This window comes from Heptranchias perlo, chromosome 3, assembly GCF_035084215.1.
Source record: "Heptranchias perlo isolate sHepPer1 chromosome 3, sHepPer1.hap1, whole genome shotgun sequence".
Taxonomy (NCBI): Eukaryota; Metazoa; Chordata; class Chondrichthyes; order Hexanchiformes; family Hexanchidae; genus Heptranchias; species Heptranchias perlo.
The window spans coordinates 124,497,853-124,522,614 of record NC_090327.1 but is presented as its reverse complement, the minus strand read 5'-3'; the positions used below and the strand labels follow the sequence as shown (position 1 = coordinate 124,522,614).

At 43.4% G+C, this 24,762-nt stretch overlaps 1 protein-coding gene across 1 annotated transcript; it reads right to left on the bottom strand.

The window, feature by feature from the left end:
- Positions 1 to 2,269: 2,269 nt before the first annotated feature.
- Positions 2,270 to 24,730, bottom strand: galr1a (galanin receptor 1a). Its single transcript, XM_067976660.1, has 3 exons — positions 24,077 to 24,730; positions 15,457 to 15,522; positions 2,270 to 2,587 (listed from the first exon to the last, which is right to left on the bottom strand). The coding sequence occupies exons 1-3, from the start codon at positions 24,728 to 24,730 to the stop codon at positions 2,270 to 2,272; spliced, it is 1,038 nt and encodes a 345-aa protein (XP_067832761.1).
- Between the last annotated feature and the right edge of the window lie 32 nt (positions 24,731 to 24,762).

Here is a 24,762-nt window from a genome sequence, read left to right as displayed (position 1 = left end):
TTCTCACTCCTGATTGTAAACAATTTTACAACACCAAGTTATAGTCCAACGATTTTATTTTTAATCCCACAAGCTTTCGGGGGCTTTCCCCTTCCTCAGGCGGTGTGGAAATGACATTGCAGGAAAGGATGCCCCAGAGCATGGTACATTGGCGAGACCATGCAGACGCTGCGACAACGGATGAACGGACACCGCGCAACAATCGCCAAACAGGAGGGTTCTCTCCCTGTCGGGGAACACTTCAGCAGTCATGGACATTCAGCCACCGACCTTCGGGTAAGCGTACTCCAAGGCGGCCTTCGAGACACACGACAACGCAAAATCGTCGAGCAGAAATTAATAGCCAAGTTCCGCACCCATGAGGACGGCCTCAACCGGGATCTTGGGTTCATGTCACACTACACGTAACCCCACCAGCAAACAAATGTTATCTGTTTTTAATATAACGGGTCATTGACTGTCTTCCTTATCTCTCTCTCTCTCTTTTTTTTTTGGGGGGTTGTATATTCAGTGGCCTTTTAGATGGCACCTTTCTGTCTGCTCACTGTGATTGCCTTGGCAACGGGCAGTAATCACCAGGCAGTGTTATGTGATCTTAAAATGCGAAGGATTCGAAACTGTCATTTCCACACCGCCTGAGGAAGGGGAAAGCCCCCGAAAGCTTGTGGGATTAAAAATACAATCGTTGGACTATAACTTGGTGTTGTAAAATTGTTTACAATTGTTAACCCCAGTCCATCACCGGCATCTCCACATCCTCACTCCTGATGGTGGAGACTCCTGCTGGAAGTGTCCACTTTGTCAACGAACGAGGAGACGGGGTTTGATGTTCCCCACCAACAATCATTGTTCAAGCTTATACACTGAAGAATGACCAACTGGGTGCAGCACTGAGGACAAACGGTGACAGCTGAATATTACCCCAGCATAGAATCGAAGTATTCAGCTGAAGAGAGGGGAGAAAAATGGTGGAGAAAGAGGAAATAAATATACTAAAAAGGAAAAATCACTTCTTTAACTGGAATGATAATGGTTTACTTTCCAGCCTGAAATACTATTGGATATATACTTGGTAAGGAAAAATATTGGTTATATATTTGAAAAGGAAAAATTTGCAGGGCTATGGGGAAAGAGCAGTGGAGTGGGACTAATTGGATGGCTGTTTCAAAGAGCTGGCACAGGCATGATGGGCTGAAAGGCCTCCTTCTGTGCTGTATGATTCAATGTTTCTATGACTATGATCATTCTTTTGTTTCATTATGCTGCACACTGGCGTTTCATTTGCATTTTTCCACAGAGTGGCAGGATTCACATTCATGCCCACAATTTGTACCAAATTCTGATCTCAGTTGTACTGTCACTGGGAACGTTGCCTGAGCCTGCCCCTCTAGGCCATGCCACTCTCGTACAAGTTTAATCGTCAAGCTTAAGAGTGATATTCGCAGAGGCGTGGGATCGGCTACATCGTCACAGAACCAGGACCTTTCTGAATCTAGGATCGTTCTGATCTGTTTGTCTTGGATTTATCCACAAAGCCATTGGGAGAAGTACACGGGTCAGAAAAGAGAGAAGAAAAAGGGGAAAATTGGAGAGAAAGAAACAAAAAGAGAAATGGGAAACAAAACAATCGGAATATTTATACCGGATTAAGTGCAGAGAGCCTCCATTTTGAGACACTAACTGGCACATCTCTCTTGTTCCATTGCCCACTCACATCACCAACTCAGATGCAGCACCTTGAGATCAATTGGCAGACAATTCTGAAAACTTTTCATTTCAACACAGCTGTTCAGACAATTGTATTTAACATTTCAGTCTAAGGCTATATACGAGAATAAATATTGAAAATGTTGTGGTAGCTGTTACAGTGCTAAATACTACAATGTGCCAATATGTCCTTTCCTTTCCCTTGGAATTCTATTTAATGCCAAATGCTGACAAGTATACTCCTCACAGCAGATTGATTAGTGAACTTCCGTATAGGGGAGACAGCCCCAATAAACAAGTACACTCTTCCCTTCCTCTAGGTATTCTCTGACTGCCCAACATGGCATTTTCTCTGAATTGCTGTTCCCTACGTCCACTCCCTGTACACTGTCACAGCTTTGGCCCATTATACTTGCTCCTAAATAGTTAACACTGCTACCCAGAAAACTTCTGCCTTTGGCCCTGGCGAGTTAATAACCTGTTCGCGATAACATAAAATGTGCGTGTGGTGAACATTACAATATTACCATCTCACTCGCTACGCCTCACCCAGTTTTCCGTCTCACACACTGGTGCAGCTGGTGGAAGGCACCATGTCTGTCCGAGTTCGGTATTCCTTACCATCATTTGAAGGAGAGGTGCTGCGAATTTTACATTTGAATACTTGCTGATATGACTTCCTGAAATTTTCTGACAGGAAGGCGTAAATGATGGGATTGACGGACGAGTTGCTGTAAGCCAGGCAGTGCGCTGCAATCCTGAAGGCAAAGGAGGCATCAGTAAGCGGGAAGTTACCAAACTCAGACCACAGGTTTATCACGTGATGCGGCAGCCAGGAAATGCAGAAAACTACAATCATCACTAACACCGTCTGGGCAGTCTGGGGGAACAAAAAGGAAAACAAGGAACACTTTTTTGCGACTTGAAATCATTCAGTGTTAATTCTTTCTCTTTCTCTTATGCGTCCCCCCTCTTCCTTTGCCGCACCATTGGTGGCCGTGACTTCAGCTGTCAACAACAACAACTTGCATCTATATAGTGGGCTGGAAATTAGGCCATGTGACGCCCACTGTTTCGGCATTACACAGCTTCTCAAAGTGCCAAGATGGCGTCTTGGCTGCACAAGCACGTTTCTAGCGTGACGTGCACCGGACGCCATCTTGGCATAGGTATTAGCGCATGCGCAGAGAGCGAACTCTGGCAGCCTGTAAAGTAAGGAGAAAATGGATACAATCAGTGTGCAATGCTGATTTAAAGTGACAGACACCATCTTGGGACTTAATGCTCCACTCAACGCACAGTCTTAGCCACGACCATCTGAACATGTCTTGGAGTGCCTGGAGGACCCCCCACCAGTGCAATTTAAAGGGACCATGCACGATTTACAGGTTAGTTGCTGGATTATTGCTTCTGGCTGCTGATGCACTTGTAACTGTTTCTGGAGGTCTCCTCGACTTGAATACTAGGACGAGGGGACATAGCCTAACATTTAGAGCCAGGAAGTGCAGGAGTGAAATTAGGAAACGCTTCTACACTCAAAGGGTGGGAGAAGTTTGGAACGCTCTTCTGCAAATGGCAGTTGATGCTAGCTCATTTGGGAATTTTGAATCTTCTCTAGGATTCATCCAACACATTCCCCCCATCTAAAGGAAGAACTTGCATTTCTATAGCTCCTTTCACAACCTCAGGACGTCCCAAAGCGCTTTACAGCCAATGAAGTACTTTTGAAATGTGGTTACTGTTGTTGTGTAGGGAAATGTTTATTTAATGTTTATGTAATGTTAAAGAAACAATGAAAAACATATTTGTAGAGGGAAAAAACATGCATGTTTCGCCATGCAACAGTTATTTCCGATGTGAGCCACTGATACCAATTAGCAGAAGAGCAGAAGAGAGGGTACTGAGGTTAAATGGCAAAATGCCACATTTCAGCATACGATGCTCAGAAATTTCATGTTTCATCACAAAATTTATACATTTTTTATTATTTATAAATCGATTCATTAACATGAGGGGCATTTTTATAAGAATATAATCAAAAAAAAATAAAGGCCACAGCGAGACTTTATTCTACAATATTTCCAAGTAGCGGATATTTTTATCCCACTTGTCTTCTATCCTGCTTTCAGCACCGCAGGGAACAGTTATTATCACAGCTTAAATGGTCAAGACCCTATATTAAGAATGGTCTTTTATCCCTTCTAAATAAGGCTGTTTCAAATTAACTGTACTTGTTATCATAACTTCCCCTCTCCTCCCAGGACTGAGGGAAAATGTGGAATTACATAGAATTACATAGAGTCTACAGCACAGAAACAGGCCATTCGGCCCAATTGGTCTATCCCGGTGTTTATGCTCCACACAAGCCTCCTCCCACCCCTCTTCATCTATAACCCTATCAGCTTGACCTTCTATTCTTTTCTCCCTCATGTACTTATACAACTTCCCCTTAAATGCATCTCTGCTATTCACCTCAACTACTCCATGTGGTAGTGAGTTCCACATTCTAACCACTCTCTGGGTAAAGACACTTCAAAAGTACTTAATTGGCTGTAAAACACATTCTTCTACCGTGATACAACTTCAGGGTGATGCAGAATACACCTGGATTTCGCCCGCAGCAGCACAACACTGGTCATTCGTGGAGATGTGGGTCCAGAATACTTGCAGGCCAGCAATTCCGTCCGCCAGTGATCTCCACTGCTGACCCCAACCAGATAGGGTTGGCAACTCTCCAGGATTGCCCTGGAGCCTCCAGGAATTAAAGATTAATATCCTAGCCACTGTTGCCAGTCAGCTGGGAGAAAAATCATAGGGACATTAAAAAAAATTGTGTGTTTTTTAAATTATCTTTGAACATTTTCATTTATTGCTTATAAAAATATTGGAGATGGGGGAAAAAGTGTATTGCCACAAGCCCCTGACGATTTCAGAAGGTTGCACAGACACTAGTAGCACTTCAAGTAGCCAAAAACCACTGTAAACCACCAACAAAACGTCTATCAAACCTTTGCAGTGTTTCAAATGAGAGGTGGTGATTATCCCTTTAAATAACACTGCAATGGCCTCCTCCTGACCTGCACCGCCCACGGTTTTGGATGGGTTGAGAAAGTAGTGGTGGCAACGCTGATTGACATGAATATGGTATTGGGGTTCCTGACGATGTCAGTTGACCCCTATTAGCATATTTTAATTAGACCCCAGCCTGTTTCTAGTGGTAACGATGGCTGCCTGAGTGGGGGGGGGGGTGTCACCTGAAAATCAGAACGGACGACCTCCAGCAATAAATCAGCATTTCCCCGCACCCTCCCCCCACCCCCGATTTTCACCTTGCTACCACCCCATTCAAACTCGGAAACGGTGCTGTAGCAAGATATAAATCGGCCCAACTAGGTTTCTGCGCACCTATTGGCTGGCATCCATTCTTAAATCAGTCTCCTTTGGGATCAAGTTTCTTTCCTCTCTCCTATATAGTGTAAACGATTTTAAACAACTGCCCCTATGTTCCTCGCAAGTCTCGTGCACCCTGCTGTATTTGTGTACATCCTATCTCTCCAATACAGTCCCCTTTGTTCCAAAGAATCATTTGATTTATTTACGGAAGCAGCGTTATTTATTTTACAACAATTTGCCACTCACTTATTTTCTTGATAAGCTACTTTCCTTTACAAAGAATTACACAGAATGTACAGCACAGAAACAGGCCATTCAGCCCAACTGGTCCAGGCCGGTGCTTATGTTCCACACGAGCCTCCTCCCTCCCTTCTTTATCTAACCCTGCTGGACACAGGAAGCAAACCAGGGAACAATATTTTACATCTACTGTCACTGACCTTTGAGGCAATCCTCACATAAACACAGAGTCCTACATGAGTCCTCCCTATGGGAACGACCTCTACATGAACTACCACCACTGACTATTCTGCAGCCCCTTCAGTGCTGACCTGGTCCTGATCATACTTCTCAACCTCTTAACGGTTCACTGTGAAGCACGTGACTAAACATTTTTCACAACGAATGACATTAACGTGGGTGAAATAAAACTTTTCATGTTTTTCTGCGGTTCTCTGCAAAATAATGATGGAAGGAAGTACAACAGCAAGCATACATTTTTGTTTTCCTGAAAGCGTCATTTTAGAGAGAGTGAATGGAATCTTCAGTTGACGCACGAAGCAGGGACAAAGCAAAATTCCTGCCAGGAATGTAAAGTACTCCACAAATTGTTTAGCAATTGAGAGGTATTGTCTTGTCTTCGATATTTGTGCTAATTAAAATACATGAAATATGAAGTTCAAAGTGATATTTTGGTGAAAGCGTTCATTGGGTCATGTTATTTACCAAGAGCACTTTCTTTTCATTTTAATATAACAAAACCTTTACATCCAATTTTATGAGCTGGCCCATTAGTATCTTACCAACGTAATCTGTAACCAAGGAAACATTACTATTCGGTGCCTCTTTTGATCCATATAGTGTCGTGCTGTGGAGAAATCTGCATAGCCATCAATAACATTTCTTTAGCATATCAAAAATAGTAATTTAAGGTCAAGCATAAATTAAGGTGCAAATTAAACTGCACTATGAATTTTTCAGTCACTTCCACTCCAAAAATACTGTAACTCTAAAACAGTATGGCCCAGAATTTCCTGGAATGGGGCATCTCGCGGTGAGTGCCGTGAGTTGGATTTTTTTCCCTTGCCCTTAACCAATTAAATTTAAGGATAAAGAAATAGACGGAACGACGGAGAAGGAAATATGGTGAATTAGAGAGCCAAATTAGAGATAGAAAGAGAAATAAAGAGAGGGAAAGAATGGTTGGATTGAGAGAGAAAAAAGAGACAGGCAGGAAAAGTAAGAAAAAAAATATTAAATTTTAAAAACTTCTAAGAACAGTTTACTGCCTGCAGGAATGAGACTTCACAGTTTCAATTCTTCCCTTTCTGGGCTTCTGAGGTTCAGTGGTATTGAAGGAAAATAAATCGCGTCATTAAAAGGGTCCTTACATCGTGAAATACCAGCCTAACTGTCTGCAGTGAGTTTAATTCTTATTTACGGCACAAATGCAGCAATTTCTTGAGGGCGAGCTCCGGTTTTCGGGAGGCTAACGGTGGAGAGGCGCAAATCGTCCAGCAATTTGTAGCAATTCACAACTCTCGGCGTAAGTCTTCCTTGCCACCGATGCTGGGTGATTTACAGACTAATAATGACGTGCACATTAAACTCGTCATTATCTTGCCAGCAAATTCTGGCCCTAGTATATGTTGGGAAAGGATTTGAAGGCAATTGTTTTCATTCAGAAAATAGAAAATGCAACAATACTGTATTTGAAATTCTGTATATATGTGTCACACACTGTAATGATTTCAGAAATCAAGCCGTTAGCTGACGGTTACCTGTTCCAGATGGCCTGAATTCATTTGTTGAGTGTACATGTCCCTGTGTGGTGGGAAAGGACATCTCCAAATGAGGAAGAAGATCTAATAACTATAGGTCTTGTGATGACAAGGGAACAATTTGGATCAGTCTGGCTCCTTTTCTTACTTTTAGGAGAATCTTGAGGATTAAAGGGAAATAAGCAAAAGTACGGTGGAATCTATGCTATATAGAAAGGCTGCAGTTTTCCATTCCATGCTCAACAAGGGGAAATATTTACCCAGTGTAAAATGAGCCTGCGGACAGGCGGAAGCTTTTACAAAAATAAAAAAAGGCTCGACTTTGAATTTGGTGGTTTTCCTGCTGTAATTAATTGCTCTGCAGCATTTTAAATTTTACATTCCCCCAAGTCCATGGCAATGCTTGATGTCAGGCGTGATTTGTGCCCTGCATTACTTGTAACAATATAGATATGTTTTTTTACCTTATACTAATACAGAACAAAGATAGAACCATTAATCTAGGCAGAATTGGTTTAAATGCATTCAAATCCTATCTTTTCCCTTCAATGACATTGATAACATTGGAGAAGGATGAATATCAGGGCCGAAGACATTGTTCTGTAAGGATAGGCACATATAGATTATTAAATAATTAAGCTAGTTGGCTTTAATTATATAATATGGAGCTAAAAGGGTTGTTAGGTTAAAACACATAGGGGGTTAAATTGGTTAACCCCTGAAACTGGGCACGGGTATCGTGATCCTCGATTAACCTGCGCCCGGTACTTCCGTCGCAGGCAGGACGAGGCATTCGTCCAGCCTGAAAACTCACCTCGGACAAGCGTTAAAAACCTGCGTTGACGTGAGACTTCAACGACATTTGAACTTTCCACCAGCAGGGGAGCCCGAATCTCTTAAAGGCAGGCTGTCTCTCTGACAGCCAGCCAAAATCTCTGAAAGATAGCCGGTACCTGTAATTCGCTAAAAATGACAGTCTGCACGGAGTCTGAATGGAGATCAGACATTACACATGTACAACACAGATGCAAGTCCTATACCTATGTTTACAAACTGTTGGGCTATTTTAAAACATTGAATAAAGGTTGCACACCACTAAATCCCATATCTTCCAATGCCATAGCGCCAAAACAACGGGTGCTACATGGCCCAATTTAGCAACCCACGCCTTTTAAAAGCCCTTAGGTGCTAAATTGGGCCGTGTAGAGGCCGTTGTTTCGGTGCTATGCGGCCTCCCAGAGATCCAAGATGGCATCTTGGATGCGCACACAATGTGCACCATCTTGGTAAAGGGTTTAGCGCATGGGCAAATAACAAACGCCGGCATCGTGTAAAGTAGGGAGAAAATACGTTTCATCAACGTGCAACGTGCAACACTGATTCAAAATGATACACACTATTTTGGCACTTAACGCTCCACTCAATGCACTGTCTTAACCGCGACCATCTAAACATGTCTTGGAGGGCCTGGAGGACCCCCCCACCAGCGCTATTTAAAGGGACCATGCAGGATTTACAGGTTAGTTGCTAGATTATTGCTTCTGGCTGCCGATGCATTGCACCTGTTTTTGGAAGTCTCCTAGACTTGAATACTAGGACTAGGGGACATAGCCTAAAAATTAGAGCCAGGACGTGCAGGAGTGAAGTTAGGAAATGCTTCTACACACAAAGAGTGGGAGAAGTTTGGAATGCTCTTCTGCAAATGGCAGTTAATGCTAGCTCACTTGTGAATTTTAAATCTGAGATTGATAGGTTTCTGTGAACCAAGGGTATTAAGGGATATGGGGCTAAGGCAGGTATATGGAGTTAGGTCACAGGCCCAGTATGATCTCATTGAATGATGGAACAGACTCGAGGGGCTAAATGTCACTGCCACTTGCCGCCTCCTGTTATGAGCCATCTTCTCCTGCAAGAAAGCGGGACGTGTGTCTGGGTGATGTGCCTGTCATGGTTGAATAGCTGCCAGTGTGTGCAGCCTGTGAGTTGAGGATGTACAGCTTGCAACAGTGATAATATGTAAGGACGAGAGGAAACATCTGATTGGAAGAGTTGAGTACTGATTGAAAGAGTTTGTTGGTATGTGGGTGATGGGGGCTGTAGTGCGTGGAGCAGTGGATGCAGCTAATGGTGCATTTGGTAGGATTTGCCATTGATAGTTGACCTCACTCACCTTGACCACTCGTGTCAAAGCATTGAACTTCTTCCTGCACTGCATCCATGTTCGTGGTGCTATAAGCCTGGCATTGACTGCGTCCCCTACTGCCTCCCACTGCCTTTTGAGAACATGCCTGGTGGGCCTCTTGCCCCCCTCTGTGGATCTAGGATGTCCCTCCTCTGTCCACCTCTTGCACCAAAGTCTCTAGTTCATCAGCAGAGAACCTTGGTGCACGCACTCTCGCAGGCCTGGTACAAACTCAGACCAGCAGATTGGTGAGGTCTGGCCTGCAGATTGGAGGATGTGGGATTTAGTGGTGCGCAATCTTTATTCAATGTTTTAAAATAACTCAACAGTTTGTAAACATAGGGACAAGACCTGCATCTGTGTTTTATGTGTGCGATATCTGATCTCTATTCAGACTCCGTGCAGACCCGTTCCTTATTTTTAGCAAGTAACAGGTACTGGCTACCTTTAAGAGATTTTGGCTGGCTGTCAGAGAGACATCGGGTCTTTAAGAGATTTGGGCTTCCCCTGCTGGTGGAAAGTGCGAATGTCCTTGAATCCTCGTGTCAACACAAGTTTTTAACGCATGGCTGAGGTGACCCCCATGCTTTTAATTACAGCGGGGGGAGTGTAAAAAAAGGATATTACTGCAGTATAACTAAGGGAATATGTTCCTTTTACTACAGAGATTGCAAGAGATAAGACATCAAAGGCATGTTCAACAAAGGCTATAATTCAGGAAGAGCAAAGATAGAAAGCAAAGGTACAATGGAAGAGGACCTAAGGGCCCCCATCATTGTCCAGCAATCTGTTCAATAATCAAAGGGTCATAACACACCCAATAAAGTTGAGCCCAGCAAGAACTAGACAATGAAAGGAAATGATTTAAAAGACAGGTACGATGCAAAGCTCTCTGAGAACTTCGACTACCCTCAAGGCGAGGTTGCGTGAACAGGCTTTGGATGAAGCAGTGCTTATGATTCCCGCAAAGTTCTTCACATGTAAGTTTTAGATGTCGGTCTGCGTGTACTGCTGTGTATGAAGTCTTAAGGCGAATGTTTTGAAAGAATAATAAATGAAGTTAATTGTTAGACATATTACTGTCTCTAGCTTGTCGAATCTGTTATTAAAAAGGATAAGGAAGGAATTATCCTAACATTGCTAGGGTGTAAATGTTGGGAAATATGTCAGGATTTGAGAACATAATATAGGCTAACATTTGAGAAACAGTATTAATGTAGTACTGTATTGTTGGTGGTGCTAACTTTCAGGTAGATACTAAATCTACCTCCCTGTTCAAGTGGGTGTTAAAAATTCACCTGATGTTTAAATATTTGAAGAATAGCAATGTGTTCTCCTAGAATCATAGAATCATAGAATGGTTACAACACAGGAGGCCATTTGGCCTATCGAGCCCATGCCGGGCCTGATTTCCTAGTCAACAGTCCTCCCTCAAACGACACCAATAAAATATAAATTAGTTGGACATTCATTCACTTGCTATTTGTGGGCATTACAATTGCCTACATAGCAACAAAGATGAATTTTAGAAGTAATCCATTGGTTATGAAGTAGACGCCTTGGGGATATGATCGGACACTATGGGCCTGATTTTAGCAGGCCTGCGGGTTTCCGGCGGGTTGGGTTTCGGGTGCATGGCCTCCGCGCCCGGTGAAATTAGTGGGTTGCCCGCGCGATCGTAGCAGGCAATGCACTAATTGGAATCACTTACCTGCTCCTCCGGGCTCCGCGCTGCTGGTCTGCGCGTCGGGCGGGCTGCGCATGCGCAGTACGATCTGTCAGCTGGAGGCTCTCTACTTAAAGGGGCAGTCCTCCACTGACAGATGCTGCAACCAATGGAACAAATTACAGCATGGAGCAGCCCAGGGGGAAGGCTGCTCCCAGTTTAATGATGCCTCACCCCAGGTATCATCAGATGGGGTGAGGAGGAGGGGGAGGACAGAGATCTTCCACCCGGCGGGCGGGAGGAAGCGGCCTGCCTCTGCCACCAAGAAGGCCTGGCTCGAGGTGGCAGAGGGGGTCACCTGCACCACCAACATATCGCCCACCTGCATACATTGCAGGAGGCGCTCCAATGACCTCAGTAGGTCAGCCACAATGAGAACACGTAGTCTTTCCCCTACACTCCGTCTGCCACAACACTGCCCCCACCCCACATCTCCTTCGGCACTGCCAACACTACTCTGTCACATCACCCCTCATACCCACTCAAACCCCATCCTCATCTTACCTGCACCTACTCACCTCGCCAGTACTCACCCGCCACTAACACGCAACCCAATCCTCATACAATCTCATGGCTCTATCCCATACTCACCCTCTCGTGCATCTCTCTCACGGCCAGCCTCACTCAACCTGCCACCACCTGTGCTGCAGCCACAGGGCATGCATCACATATGTGCAGTAGGCAGCGTAAGGCAAACGTGTCGTGAGCATGAAGGGGGTGCACAAGGGTGTCGGAGGGTTTGCCATGGGTGTTACCTATATTGAATTTCAGAGCAACAAACATCACACATTATATTGGCACCACCACTGCCATGTCTCCGCGAATCCTGTCTGTTGTGTCCAATAATGCCCCCTCCTGGGTATCACTATGAGGACCCACCACTGATGCCACCCATCGTGTTACTGCAGAGTAGGTGCAGGTGTATTTGCAGGGCTCTTCCGTACAGACGACTGAGAGACATCGGCGGTGTAGCCGGCTGCACCCTGGAAGGATGCGGAGGAGAAGTTGTGGAGGGCAGTGGTGACTTTGGCAGCGACAGGTAAGCAGATGGTGCTGGGGCCAGCCAGGAGCAGCTTGGCATGAAAGAGCCTGCAGATCTCCACGACTACATGTCGAGTGAATCTGCGCCTCCGTGTGCACTGCTGCTCAGAGAGGTCCGGGGAGCTGCGCCTTGGTCTGTGGACCCTGTGCAGAGGGTAGTGCCCTCTGCGACGCGTCTCTCTCTGCGGTAGCCCTCCCTCCTGCTGTACAGGTGGATGTGTCACAGCACTCTGTTGTGAAGCTCCACGTGTCAGAGGTGGACGCCGTGGACTGCGAGGCTGCTGGGGCTGGTCATGCTGTTCGTCCTCCGAGGATGTCAACGCACCACCCATCTGGCAGGTGTTGGTCTGAGGGGTTGTGCAGGGTCGGTAGGTGGTTCCTCGCACTGGGGCTGCGGTTTCACGTCGGTCTGTCCTCTGGCTTGGCGGGGGGTGGTGGAGGGCAGGGGTTGCCCTACGTGACGCGGTGGCCTCCTGCGTGGGTGAGGGCTCTCCCACCCGCTGTGGAGTGCACCTTGGCAGCTGCCACAGGCTGCTGGCTGGAACACGACCGGTTGAAGGGAGACTGTTTCCCCCAGTGTGTGGAACACACTGCGTTGAAGCTAAAATCCCACACTTCCTGTTTTGACAGCTGCTTCAGCTCATTTAATGACCTCAACAAGCAAGGTAAGTACACTCAAGTGGAACCCCGCTGGCTTTAATTGCCTGCGGGATTCCCACCAGCGGGGCCTGCGCACGCAGCCCCGCACGTCAGCGCGGCACCCGGAAGTGGCCGGGATCTCGGCGCGATCCGGTCACGTGACTGGATATCGGGATTTTCGGGGCCCCCCCGCTGGAAACCCGCAGGAAACCCGACGCTAAAATCGAGCCCTATATAATTGAAAGTTCTTTTTTCAAGTGTTTATGTAATTTCCTCTTAAACACTGTGATTGCCTCAACTTCAACATCCACTTGTAAAATGTTCTATAGCCTAATCACCAAATCCATCTAACCTCCTCATTTATGTTATGACTAATCCTGAGCTCCTGCTCCATGGTTACTGGTTAACCAAGCAGTATAAATAATCATTAACTGTTAATTCTCTCAAATTCTTTCATTATTTTGAACACTTCTATTAGAAACCCCATTAACTGTTTCTGCTCCAGTAAATACAGCCCTAGTTTTTAATCACCCCATAAATTTCACCCTGATATCATTCTAGTCAAGCTATGATTCCATGATTCCAATATCCTCTCTATAATAGAGTGCACAATATTGTACACAATATGCCAATTGTGACCTAACTAATGTCTCCTACAGATTTATCATTATTGCTATGTTTCTGTATACAATGCCCCATATATAAAACCCAACATCTCGTGTGCCCTCTTTGAGGCTTTATTTCCACCAGCAATCCCACTTTTAAAGATCTGTGTGTCCAAAGCACTATGTCTCTCGACCCCATGGAGAATTTTATAGTTTAGGATATATTTCCTTTTGCTTTTCTTTTTCTCAAAATATGCAACTTCACATTTATCTACATTGAACAGCTTTTGCCACATATCTGTGCGCTACACTGACCGGTCTCTAAATCTTGTATCCTCATGCATGTTTCCTCATAGCTTGCCATGCCCCCTGATTTAGTATCATCAGCTAATTCTGATATAATTTGCATCATGCCCATGTCCAGATATACGGCAATTGAGAGACACCAACTCAGACACCTAGCCATGTCTCACCAATCTGCGAAACATGCTATGCTTTCCTTTCAGTCTTTTAGCTATCTCCCTATCAATGCTGCCACTTTATCTTAAAGACCCTGGTTCTTTATCTTCTCAATAGATCTCTTTTTAAAGTGTACATATATCAGTCCTCCACTCGAATTGAACCTGTAGTCTCTTTGTCAGTAATTTCGTTGAATCCCCTTGATTAAATCAGTCAAGCAAGACCTGTCCCTTTTAAATCCAAATTGACTAGACTTGTATTCCCTTGAGTATAGAAGACTAAGGGGTGATCTGGTTAAGGTGTTTAAGATGATTAAAGGAGTTGATAGGGTAGATAGAGAGAAACTATTTTCTCTGGTGGGGGGAGTCCCAAACAAGGGGACGTAACCTTGAAATTAGAGCTAGGCCGTCCAGGGGTGATGTCAGGAAGCACTTCTTCACACAATGGGAAGTGGAAATCTGGAACTCTCGCCCCCAAAAAGCTGTTGAGGCTGGGGGTCAATTGAAAATTTCAAAATGAGATTGATAGATTTCTGTTAGGCAAAGGGTATTAAGGATTACGGAAACAAGGCAGGTAGATGGAGCCATAATCGAAATGAATGGCGAAACAGGCTTGAGGGGCTGAATGGCCTACTCCTGTTCCTATTTTCCTACGACTGTTCTTGACTAACCTGTAACTTTCTCAGTGTTCACCACTGTTATTCCTTATTACAGTCTCTAGCTGTTTACAACCAGTAGATTACATAGAAACAGGCCATTCGGCCCAACAGATCCATGCCAGTATTTATGCTCCACACGAGCCTCCTCCCATCCTTCTTCATCTGACCCCATCAACATATCCTTTATTCCTTTCTCCCTCATGTGTTTTTCTAGTAATATGAGGCTAACTGTGCTATAGTTACATGGGTCATCACTTTCCCATTATTGAATAGGGGTGTAATGTTCACTACACTCTAGTCTTTTGGTTCAATTCTTGCTTCCAAAGAATTTTGGGAACATTATGATTAGTACCTCTGCTATTTCATTATCAACTCTCCCTCAGGTTTCTGGACTAGTGACCATCTGGGCCTGAAGTCTCATCAGCCTTAAGTCCCATTCATCTTAATATTTGTCTCAGAATTGCCCAGTATAGTAATCCTACCCAGTCCTCTTTCATTAATTAAATTGATCCAAAATATATCAAACGAAACAGTATCTGAAGATATTGTTGCACTTTACAAAGATTTTAACCAACTTTGCCCAAAGAATTGTTTCATTATTTTGACCGAGATCACAGATTTAGCTATACTGGTAAAATAATTTGAACTGCAATAAGTGTGCATCATGTACTGAACACCATCCTCTATCAACAACAAAACTTGCATTTATAAAGCTCCTTTAACATAGTAAAACGTCCCAAGGCGCTTCACAGGAGTGTTATTTGACAAAACTTGACACCGAACCACATAAGGAGGCATGAGGGCAGGTGACCAAAAGCTTGTTCAAAGAGATAGGTTTTAGGGAGCGTCTTAAAGGAAGAGAGAGAGGTAGAGAGGTGTAGAGGTTTAGGGAGGGAATTCCAGAGCTTAGGGTCCAGGCAGCTGAAGGCATGGCCGCTAATGATGGAGCGATTAAAATCGGGGATGTGCAAGGGGCCAGAATTGGAGGAGCGCAGAGGTCTCGGAGGGTTGTAGGGGTGGAGGAGGTTATCAAGCTAACAGCTTACCTTCTTTTTAGATGTTTCTGATTTCTTCGACATATTGCGCAACTTTTTGTGCAAGTGATTCAGCACCTAAAAATAATACAAGTATTATCATAAATCGATGAGAAACCTAGAAACACCACCAGCATTTCCTTGTTGCTTAATGTTTTCCCCCGTAAAAACACAGGCAACTGAATTTGTAAATTTGCATTCAAAATCCTGATGATTTTTTTTAATGTTTAAACTGTACGGAACAGGAATTAAGTTAACAATTGGTATAAAAATGGGCTTAAAAAAATTACATTTGTTACATTTTCAAAACTGAACAAAGGCACCATTCTGAATACTACACATACAACAGGGAACATCAACACTGTTGATCGGTCAATAAAATATCAGATCCATGTTTGTATCTATCTTGTACAAGCATTTAACCAAAATACTAATCAAGATATTAGCAACAAATTAATAATCTTGTTGTGCGGGGTCCTTTAGGGAAGAGTGACCATAACATGATAGAATTCTTCATTAAGATGGAAAGTGAAGTAGTCCAATCCGAAACTATGGTCCTAAATCGAAACAGAGGAAACTACGAAGGTATGAGCAGTGAGTTGTCTCTGATAGATTGGGAAGCTTCATTAAAAGGCATGATGGTGGATAGGCAATGGCTAACATTTAAGGAACAATTATACATTCCTTTGTGTTTTTGTGCCAGAAAAGGAAAAGCGGCACAACCATGGCTAACAAAAGAAATTAAGGATAGTATTAGATCCAAAGAGGAGTCATATAAAGTTGCCAGAAAAAGTAGCAAGCCTGAGGATTGGGAGCAGTTTAGAATTCAGCAAAAAAAGGACCAAGAGATTGGTTAAGAGGGGAAAAATAGAATATGAGAGTAAACTTGCAAGGAACATAAAAGTGGACTGTAAAATCTTCTACAATTATGTAAAAAGAAAAAGATTAGTGAAGACAAATGTAGGTCCCTTACTATCAGAAACGGGAGAATTTATAATGGGGAAAAAGTAAATGGCAGAGCAATTAAACAAATACTTTGGTTCTGTCTTCACAGAAGAGGACACAAATAACTTCCCAGAAATGCTAGAGAACCAATGGACTAGTGAGAAGGAGGAATTAAAGGAAATTAGTATTAGTAAAAAAATAGTGCTAGAGAAATTAATGGGACTGAAAGCTGATAAATCCCCAAGGCCTGATAATCTGCATCCCAGAGTACTAAAAGAGGTAACCATGGAAATAGTGGATGCATTAGTTGTCGTCTTCCAAAATTCTACAGATTATGGAACAGTTCCTGCAGATTGGGGGGTGGCAAATGTAACCCCACTATTTAAAAAAGGAGGGAGAGAAAACAGGGAACTACAGACCGGTTAGTCTAACATCAGTAGTAGGGAAAATGCTGGAGTCCATTATAAAGGATGTGATAACAGGACACTTAGAAAATATCAACAGGATTAGACAAAGTCAACATGGATTTATGAAAGGGAAATCATGTTTGACAAACCTACTGGAGTTTTTTGAGGATGTAACTGGTAGAATAGATAAGGGAGAACCAGTGGATGTGGTTTATTTGGATTTTCAGAAGGCCTTTGATAATGTCCCACATAAGAGGTTAATGTGCAAAATTAAAGCACATGGGATCAGGGGGAATGTACTGGCATGGATTGAAAATTGGTTAACAGACAGGAAACAGAGAGTAGGAATAAATGGGTCTTTTTAGGGCTGGCAGGCAGTGATTAGTGGGGTATCGCAGGGATCAGTGCTTGGGCCCCAGCTATTCACAATATATATCAATGATTTGGATGAGGGAACCAAATGTAATATTTCCAAGTTTGCTGACAACACAAAACTAGGTGGGATCGTGAGTTGTGAGGAGGATGCAAAGAGGCTTCAAGGCGATTTAGGCAAGTTGAGTGAGTGGGCAAATATATGGCAGATGCAGTATAATGTGGATAAATGTGAAGTTATCCACTTCGGAAGGAAAAACAGAAAGGCAGAGTATTATTTAAATGTTGATAGATTGGGAAATGTTGATGTACAAAGGGACCTGGGTGTCCTTGTACACCAGTCACTGAAAGCAAACATGCAGGTGCAGCAAGCAGTTAGGAAGGCAAATGGTATGTTGGCCTTCATTGCAAGAGGATTTGAGCACAGTAGCAAGGATGTCTTACTGCAGATATACAGGGCCTTGGTGAGACCACAACTGGAGTATTGTGTGCAGTTCTGGACTCCTTACCTAAGAAAGGATATACTTGCCATAGAGGGAGTGCAGTGAAGGTTCACCAGACCGATTCCTGGGATGGCAGGACTGTCCTATGAGGAGAGATTGGGTCGACTCGGCCTGTATTCACTCGAGTTTAGAAGAATGAGAGGGGATCTCATTGAAACATATAAAATTCCAACAGGGTTAGACAGACTGGATGCAGGGAGGATGTTTCCCCTGGCTGGAGGGTCCAGAACAAGGGATCACTGTCTCAGGATATGGGGTAGGACATTTAGGACTGAGATGAGGAGAAATTTCTTCACTCAGAGGGTGGTGAACCTGTGAATTCTCTACCACAGAAGGCTGTGGAGGCCAAGTCACTGAAAATATTTAAGAAGGAGATAGATAGATTTCTAGGCACAAAAGGCATCAAGGGGTATGGGGAGAGAGCGGGAATATGGTAGTGAGATAGAGGATCAGCCATGATCATATGAAATGGCAGAGCAGGCTCAAAGGGCCGAATGGCCTACTCCTGCTCCTATTTTCTATGTTTCCATGTTTTCAGATAAAATAGCCACAGGATAGGTGAATTTACAAGTGTGCAAAGATTGTCATGTAACCAGAATATTGCTAATAAATATTTTTTTTAAGAAACTTTGCATTCATGTGTATTTCATTACATCGTAACAGAAAAAAATTAAAAGATGCATTAAAGAAAAATGAATATCTTGAATGTAATTCCTACTGTGTACCAGGACTCGTAACGTCGACACTGTTCTTGGTCGTGTACAAGCTGTTCTCTCAGCCAGCACAAAGGTTTATGATTCTGAGCAGAGGCGGTGAGACCCAATAAAGAAAATATAGGCATACTGAGGTGTGTTTTTCATGGCAAATCAATGAGACAGCTTCAGCTAGAAACCTGAAAGTATTTTAGCGCATTATGTGCAGTTGGTCTGCGGAATCTAATTAACCCAGATACAAATAATTGGTACATGCGTGTTTTAACAATGGCTGTACATTTCTGAAGTAGAGATTGTACACAGATGCAGTAATTAGCATTTCAATTAAAATCTTCTGTCACTTTATTTGGCTGTGCGGAAAGCCGGTGTTTACAAATCAAACGTGAAACTAAATCGAGATCTTACTGGTTAGTGATGGTGGTCCGAGAAAAGCAAAAGAATATGGATCTGAAACAAAACCTGTCCACATGAAGCCAGTTTGAATTCTAAATGTCCCCCACTCAGAAAATAAAAATTGCTTCAGACATAACCAAACTTCATGTTAGGATGGTTCATCTGTCATTGAGCAGGTCTAATCCCTATTTCATATACATAGACCTCAAATCCAATGGGATATTCCTGTAGAAAACATGGAGATTTATCTTTTTCTTGTGGGTAATAGAAGTATGTTACAATAACAACAGATACCTCCCTATTCCAGAGAAATTGTTACACATTCCTTTCACTGCCCAAACTTTCTTGAATCCCTATAAAACAACTATAACATCAAATCATACAGCTAGTTCAGTCTCCAAATAAAGTTGCAAAGTACACTAGATAAACCCCTGTACTATTTTTGTCTTTCTCCTTTTTCTGCCAGTTTTCTCCCGCCTCTTCGTCTCCAGAAGACATTGACTCCTTGCAGGGTATGGTAACATTGGCACTGAGCACTGGTATCTTATCTGAGTGGCATTGCTTCACATGTGAATCTCGGCAAGGAAAGAAAGGACTTGCATTCCTGTAGTGCTTTTCACAACCTCAGGATGTCTCAAAGCGCTTTACAGCCAATGAAGTACTGTTGAGGTGTAGTCATTGTTGTAATGTAGGAAACGTGGCAGCCAATTTGTGCACCGATAGGTCCCATAAACAGCAATGAAATAAATGACCAACTAACTTGTTTCATTGATGTTGGCTGAGTGATAAATAGTGCCGTTTGATCTTTTACGTCTAACCTGAGAGGGCAGACGGGGTCTCGGTTTAACAGCTCATCTGAAAGACGGCACCTCCGACAGTGCAGGACTGAAGTAGCAGCCTAGATTTTGTGCTCAAGACTTTGGAATGAGGCTCGAGCCTATGACCTTCTGACTCAGAGGCAAGAGTGCTACTGAATGAACCACGGTTGACACAAGATAGTGTACTTCGGCAAGCTATGCAACTGTGGGAGATAGAATCATAGAAAGTTACGGCACAGAAGGAGGCCATTCGGCCCATCACGTCTGTGCCGGCCGAAAAAGAGCTATCCAGCTTAATCCCACTTTCTAGCACTTGGTCCATTGCCCTGTAGGTTACGGCACTTCAAGTGCACATCCAAGTACTTTTTAAATGAGTTGAGGGTTTCTGCCTCTACCACCCTTTCAGGCAGTGAGTTCCAGACCCCCACCACCCTCTGGGTGAAAAAAATTCTCCTCAGCTCCCGTCTAATCTTTCTACCAATTACTTTAAATCTATGCCCCCTGCTAAGGGAAATAGGTCCTCCCTATCCACTCAATCTAGTCCTGTCATAATTTCATATACCTCAATTAAATCTTCCCTCAGCCTCCTTTGTTCCAAAGAAAACAACCCAAGCCAATCCAATCTTTTCCCATAGCCTAACCAGTGTTTTATACAGTTCCAGCATAACCTCCCTGCTCTTATATTCCATGCCTTGGCTAATAAAGGAAAGTATCCCAGATGCCTTTTTAACCACCTTATCTACTTGTCCTGCTACCTTCAGGGATCTGTGGACATACGCTCCAAGGTCCCTTTGTTCCTCTACACCTCTCAGTATCCTCCCATTTATTGGGTACTCCCTTGTCTTGTTTGCCCTCCCCAAATGCATTACCTCACACTTCTCTGGATTGAATTCCATTTGCCACTTTTCTGCCCACCTGACCAGTCCATTGATATCTTCCTGCAGTCTACAGCTTTCCTCCTCACTATCAATCACACAGCCAATTTTTGTATCATCTGCAAGCTTCTTGATCAAGCCCCCCACTTCCAAGTCCAAATCCTTCATATATACCACAAAAAGCAAAGGGGCCCAATACTGAACCTTGTGGGACCTCACTGAAAACAGCCTTCCAGTCGCAAAAACACCCTTCAACCATTACCCTTTACTTCCTGCCAATGAGCCAATTTTGGATCAAACTAGCCACTTTCCCTTGGATTCCATGGGCTTTTACTTTTTTGACCAGTCTGCCATGTGGGACCTCGTCAAAAGCCTTGCTAAAATCCATGTACACAACATCAAACATTGCCCTCATTGACCCTCCTTGTTACCTGCTCAAAAAATTCAATCAAGTTAGTCAGACATGACCTTCCCTTAACAAATCCATGCTGACTGTCCTTGATTAACCTGTGCCTTTCTAAATGACGATTTATGCTGTCCCTCAGAATCGATTCCAATAATTTGCCCACCACCGGGGTTAGACTGACTGGCCTACAATTACCCGGTCTATCCTTTTCTCCCTTTTTAAACAACGGTATAACGTTAGCACTCCTCCAATCCTCCAGCACCATGCCTGTATCCAGTGAGGATTGGAAAATGATGATCAGAGCCTCCGCTGTTTCCTCCCTTGCTTCTTTTAACAGCCTGGGATACATTTCATCCGGGCCTGGCGATTTATCTACTTTCAAAGATGCTAAACCCCTTAATACTTCCTCTCTTACTATGTTTACCCCATCCAATATTTCACACTCCTCCTCAACTACAATCTCTGCATCGTCCCTCTCTTTTGTGAAGACAAACGCAAAGTGTTCATTAAGAACCATACCAACATCTTCTGCCTCCACATATAGGTTATCTTTTTGGTCTCTAATAAGCCCTACTCTTTCCTTAGTTATCCTCTTGCTCCTTATATATTTATAAAACATTTTGGGGTTTTCCTTAATTTTACTTGCCAGTATTTTTTCATGCCCTCTCTTTGCTTTCCTAATTTCCTTGTTAATTTTTAATTAAAAGATGGGGGCGAGGGAGTAACATTGCCAAGCCTGATCCTGTCTTCATCTGACATCCACATGTGCACTTCCAGCTGTGGTTGGGGGATGGTGATAAGCAGCAGAAACCCAAGCTAATTCTCCTCTCCCTAACCTAGGGTGCTCAGACCAATTGCGACACTCACAGAGGTAGATCTTGACATTGTGTGACAGTGTAAAATGGGTGATAGTGAATCGGCAGCTGATTTCACATCTCTCCCGATTTTTATTTCCATCAAAAGTCATCGTGAGAGATGTAAAACGGGCTGCTGGTTCACTATCACCCGTTTTACACTGTCGCACAATGTCAAGGTCTACCCCATAATGTTACTCTGACTGAGATTAGCTAACTCAGCATAGACCAGGTTCTTAGTCTGTATGGCTCAGCTATTCATTGCCTTAACCATTTGAGCCCCATATACTGACTTTACACCCAAAATAAAAGCTCCAGTCCTCTACAATTTATATTTCTCAAACAGGGAAGAAAGTAAATACAAAGTGTTGGGATTCCGAGTAAAATGTTTTGTTTTGAAGTCGTAGTGTTTCTCAAGGTTTGGTAACCAGATATCTTTTTACTTGAATTAGATCATGGTGGTCATCCGCAAGTCACATCAGTACTGCAGAGTCAACTTAAACAGAGGAGGGTAAGAGTTCCCCTGCTAGCTCTCAATAGCAATATTATCTGGTGCTCATGAAGATCTCCTCTCTCCACTATTTCTAGTGAAGTCATAAACACGTTCAAAGAATTTATTTATGATTTCACTAGAAATAATGAACACAAGAAATTTTCATGAACAGATTTATAGCATTCCTACACATAGTGACCAGAGAAATGTATACCCTTTGAGCAATGTTTCTTTAAAACATTAAATTTTAATATTTAGTTTTTTTTCTGCCAACCGAAAGTGATTGAAAGACGATTTGGGGAAACTTCTAGTACCCAGTGTCAACATCAAGTACTTCTGGGTATGTTATAGCTTAGCCAGGTAAAGCTCCCTCTGCAGTACCTCAACCATGTGCCTTAACTTCAAATTCAGACAAGAATCCCTGCTACACCAGTATTACCCTTTTTCCATTTTTCCGCACCAAGCATTCCTACTGCATTCTGTGAATGAAGTGCCAATTCGTTGCAATATGGCCAGCTGTTCTATGGACATGGATTGAGACTGATCAGATTCATGAAATCATTTCATTTAGGACCCTTTGCACGGTGAGGGAGAGAGACCGCAAGAAAGACAAAGCAGGCGTTCGTCTTTGTAAACGGGATTCAGTGTGCTAACTCATTGCACCAAGGCATTCTCCTCAACTCATTACAATTTTCAAAAAAAAATTAATTTATGATTTTTTTTCAGGAAATGTCAATCCATGAACATTTTTTTGCAATGAAACTACCTTTTGGGTAATATCTAGTTAGTCCTGCTCTTAATCGATGCATTTGAGCCTAAGATCTGACAGACTCGCACGCTAAGGTAAACCAGAAGTGAGCGATGTAAAAATGCCATACAATCCCTTCTCACAGTGCTAAACCAAAATTATTCACCTACCGAACCACGCAAATGATGCAATTAATCGTGTGTGTTGTTTACTGGTGTCATACCAGTTAAAAGTTGTTATTTTCCTAAACTATAACCAGCCGTCAACTCCTTTATGCTCTAGCACACATACCACACCGTCACAACTTGAGATCATTTGCTTGTGCTTGCAACGAAACTAATGCGTTCAGCGAATGGTAATCATAAGGGAGGTAAACACAAGTCATATCTGGGGTTTGGGAGGAAAAGAGATAGTAAACAATTTGGTAAATATATGGGCCCGAATTCTCGTTTTCCTTTTCTAAGGGAAAACCGATCTTAACATGTCCTCAACGTAGGACTTAGCTACGATTAAAGTAAGTGCAGCGGGAACACCCCTTAAGCTGTTGTTGAGCCTACGAAATTGATTTTCACTTAACTCTTTCAGATTTCCCCCCCCCCCCCCGCATTGTAATTGACGCCGTTTGAGTTGTTAATTTACAAAATGAAAGCACAAAGATAGGAAATATTCCAAAGATGGATTGCCCAGCGTTTGGCTAGATACGATCATACACCAGCGTTTGGCTAGATACGATCGCAGAGTGCCTTCAAAGCTACATAACTTTCGAGACCACCACCAATCTTTGGGTACAGTAAGGTTCTGATTTATTATTCATTAAATAATGTCATTGGGACAAGTGTAACTTCTGTACTATTTTACCATGGTAACTGAGAATGGGGAGAAAGGGGAACGATGATAATATTCCATTAATTACTAAGATGTCTCTAGTGGGATCAATTAACAGATTTACCAGGAAAAGAAACCAAAAATCTATTATGATATCTCCAACAGTATCACTGCCGGTTAAAATCCTAAATTAGTCCGACCGTTTCTTGCAGATTGAAAGGAGAAAAACTTTTTGTTGTTGTTAACAAACTAGCACCAAACACAAACCACATAACCTTACCTTAGCGTAACAGTAGCAGATCAGAAGCAAAGGCAGCAGGTACCCAACAACAAAAGTGGCCACTTTGTAGATTTGCCTGTGGCTGTGGGCACTCCAGTTCTCCCAGCAGAAGGGACCTTGCTCCTTCTTGTGGATCAACATGTGATAGTAAGCCACCGGCGACGCCACGGCCAAGGAAAGGAGCCAGATGAATATCACGCCGATCACGGCGTTCTTGGAGACACGAATGCATGAGGACTTCCTGGAGTGGACGATGGCGATGTAACGATCCACCGCCATGGCCGAGAGGGTGAAGATGCTGACCATCACCGACACCGTGAAGAAGTAATGCACGAACTTGCAGATGAAGCCGCCGAAGATCCATGTGGGCAGTACGTAGTAGGTGGCCTGGAAGGGGATGCAGAAGAGCAGGTAAGAGAGGTCGGCGATGCTCAGGTTGAGGATGAAGATGTTGGTGGTGCTGCGGGGTTTGCCCGGTTTGCTTCGGGCCAGCACCGTGATGACAAGGGAGTTGCCCAGGACCCCGAGGCAGAAGATCAGGGTGAAGATGAAGAGGATGATGAAGCCATCCGTGCTGATCTGGTGCCGGTCTTCAGCTGCCGTCGTTCCTCCAGCCGTGTCATTGGTCTCCATACAGCTTTGATTCTGGTCCATAATGATCAATAGTGATTAAACTGCAACAAGTA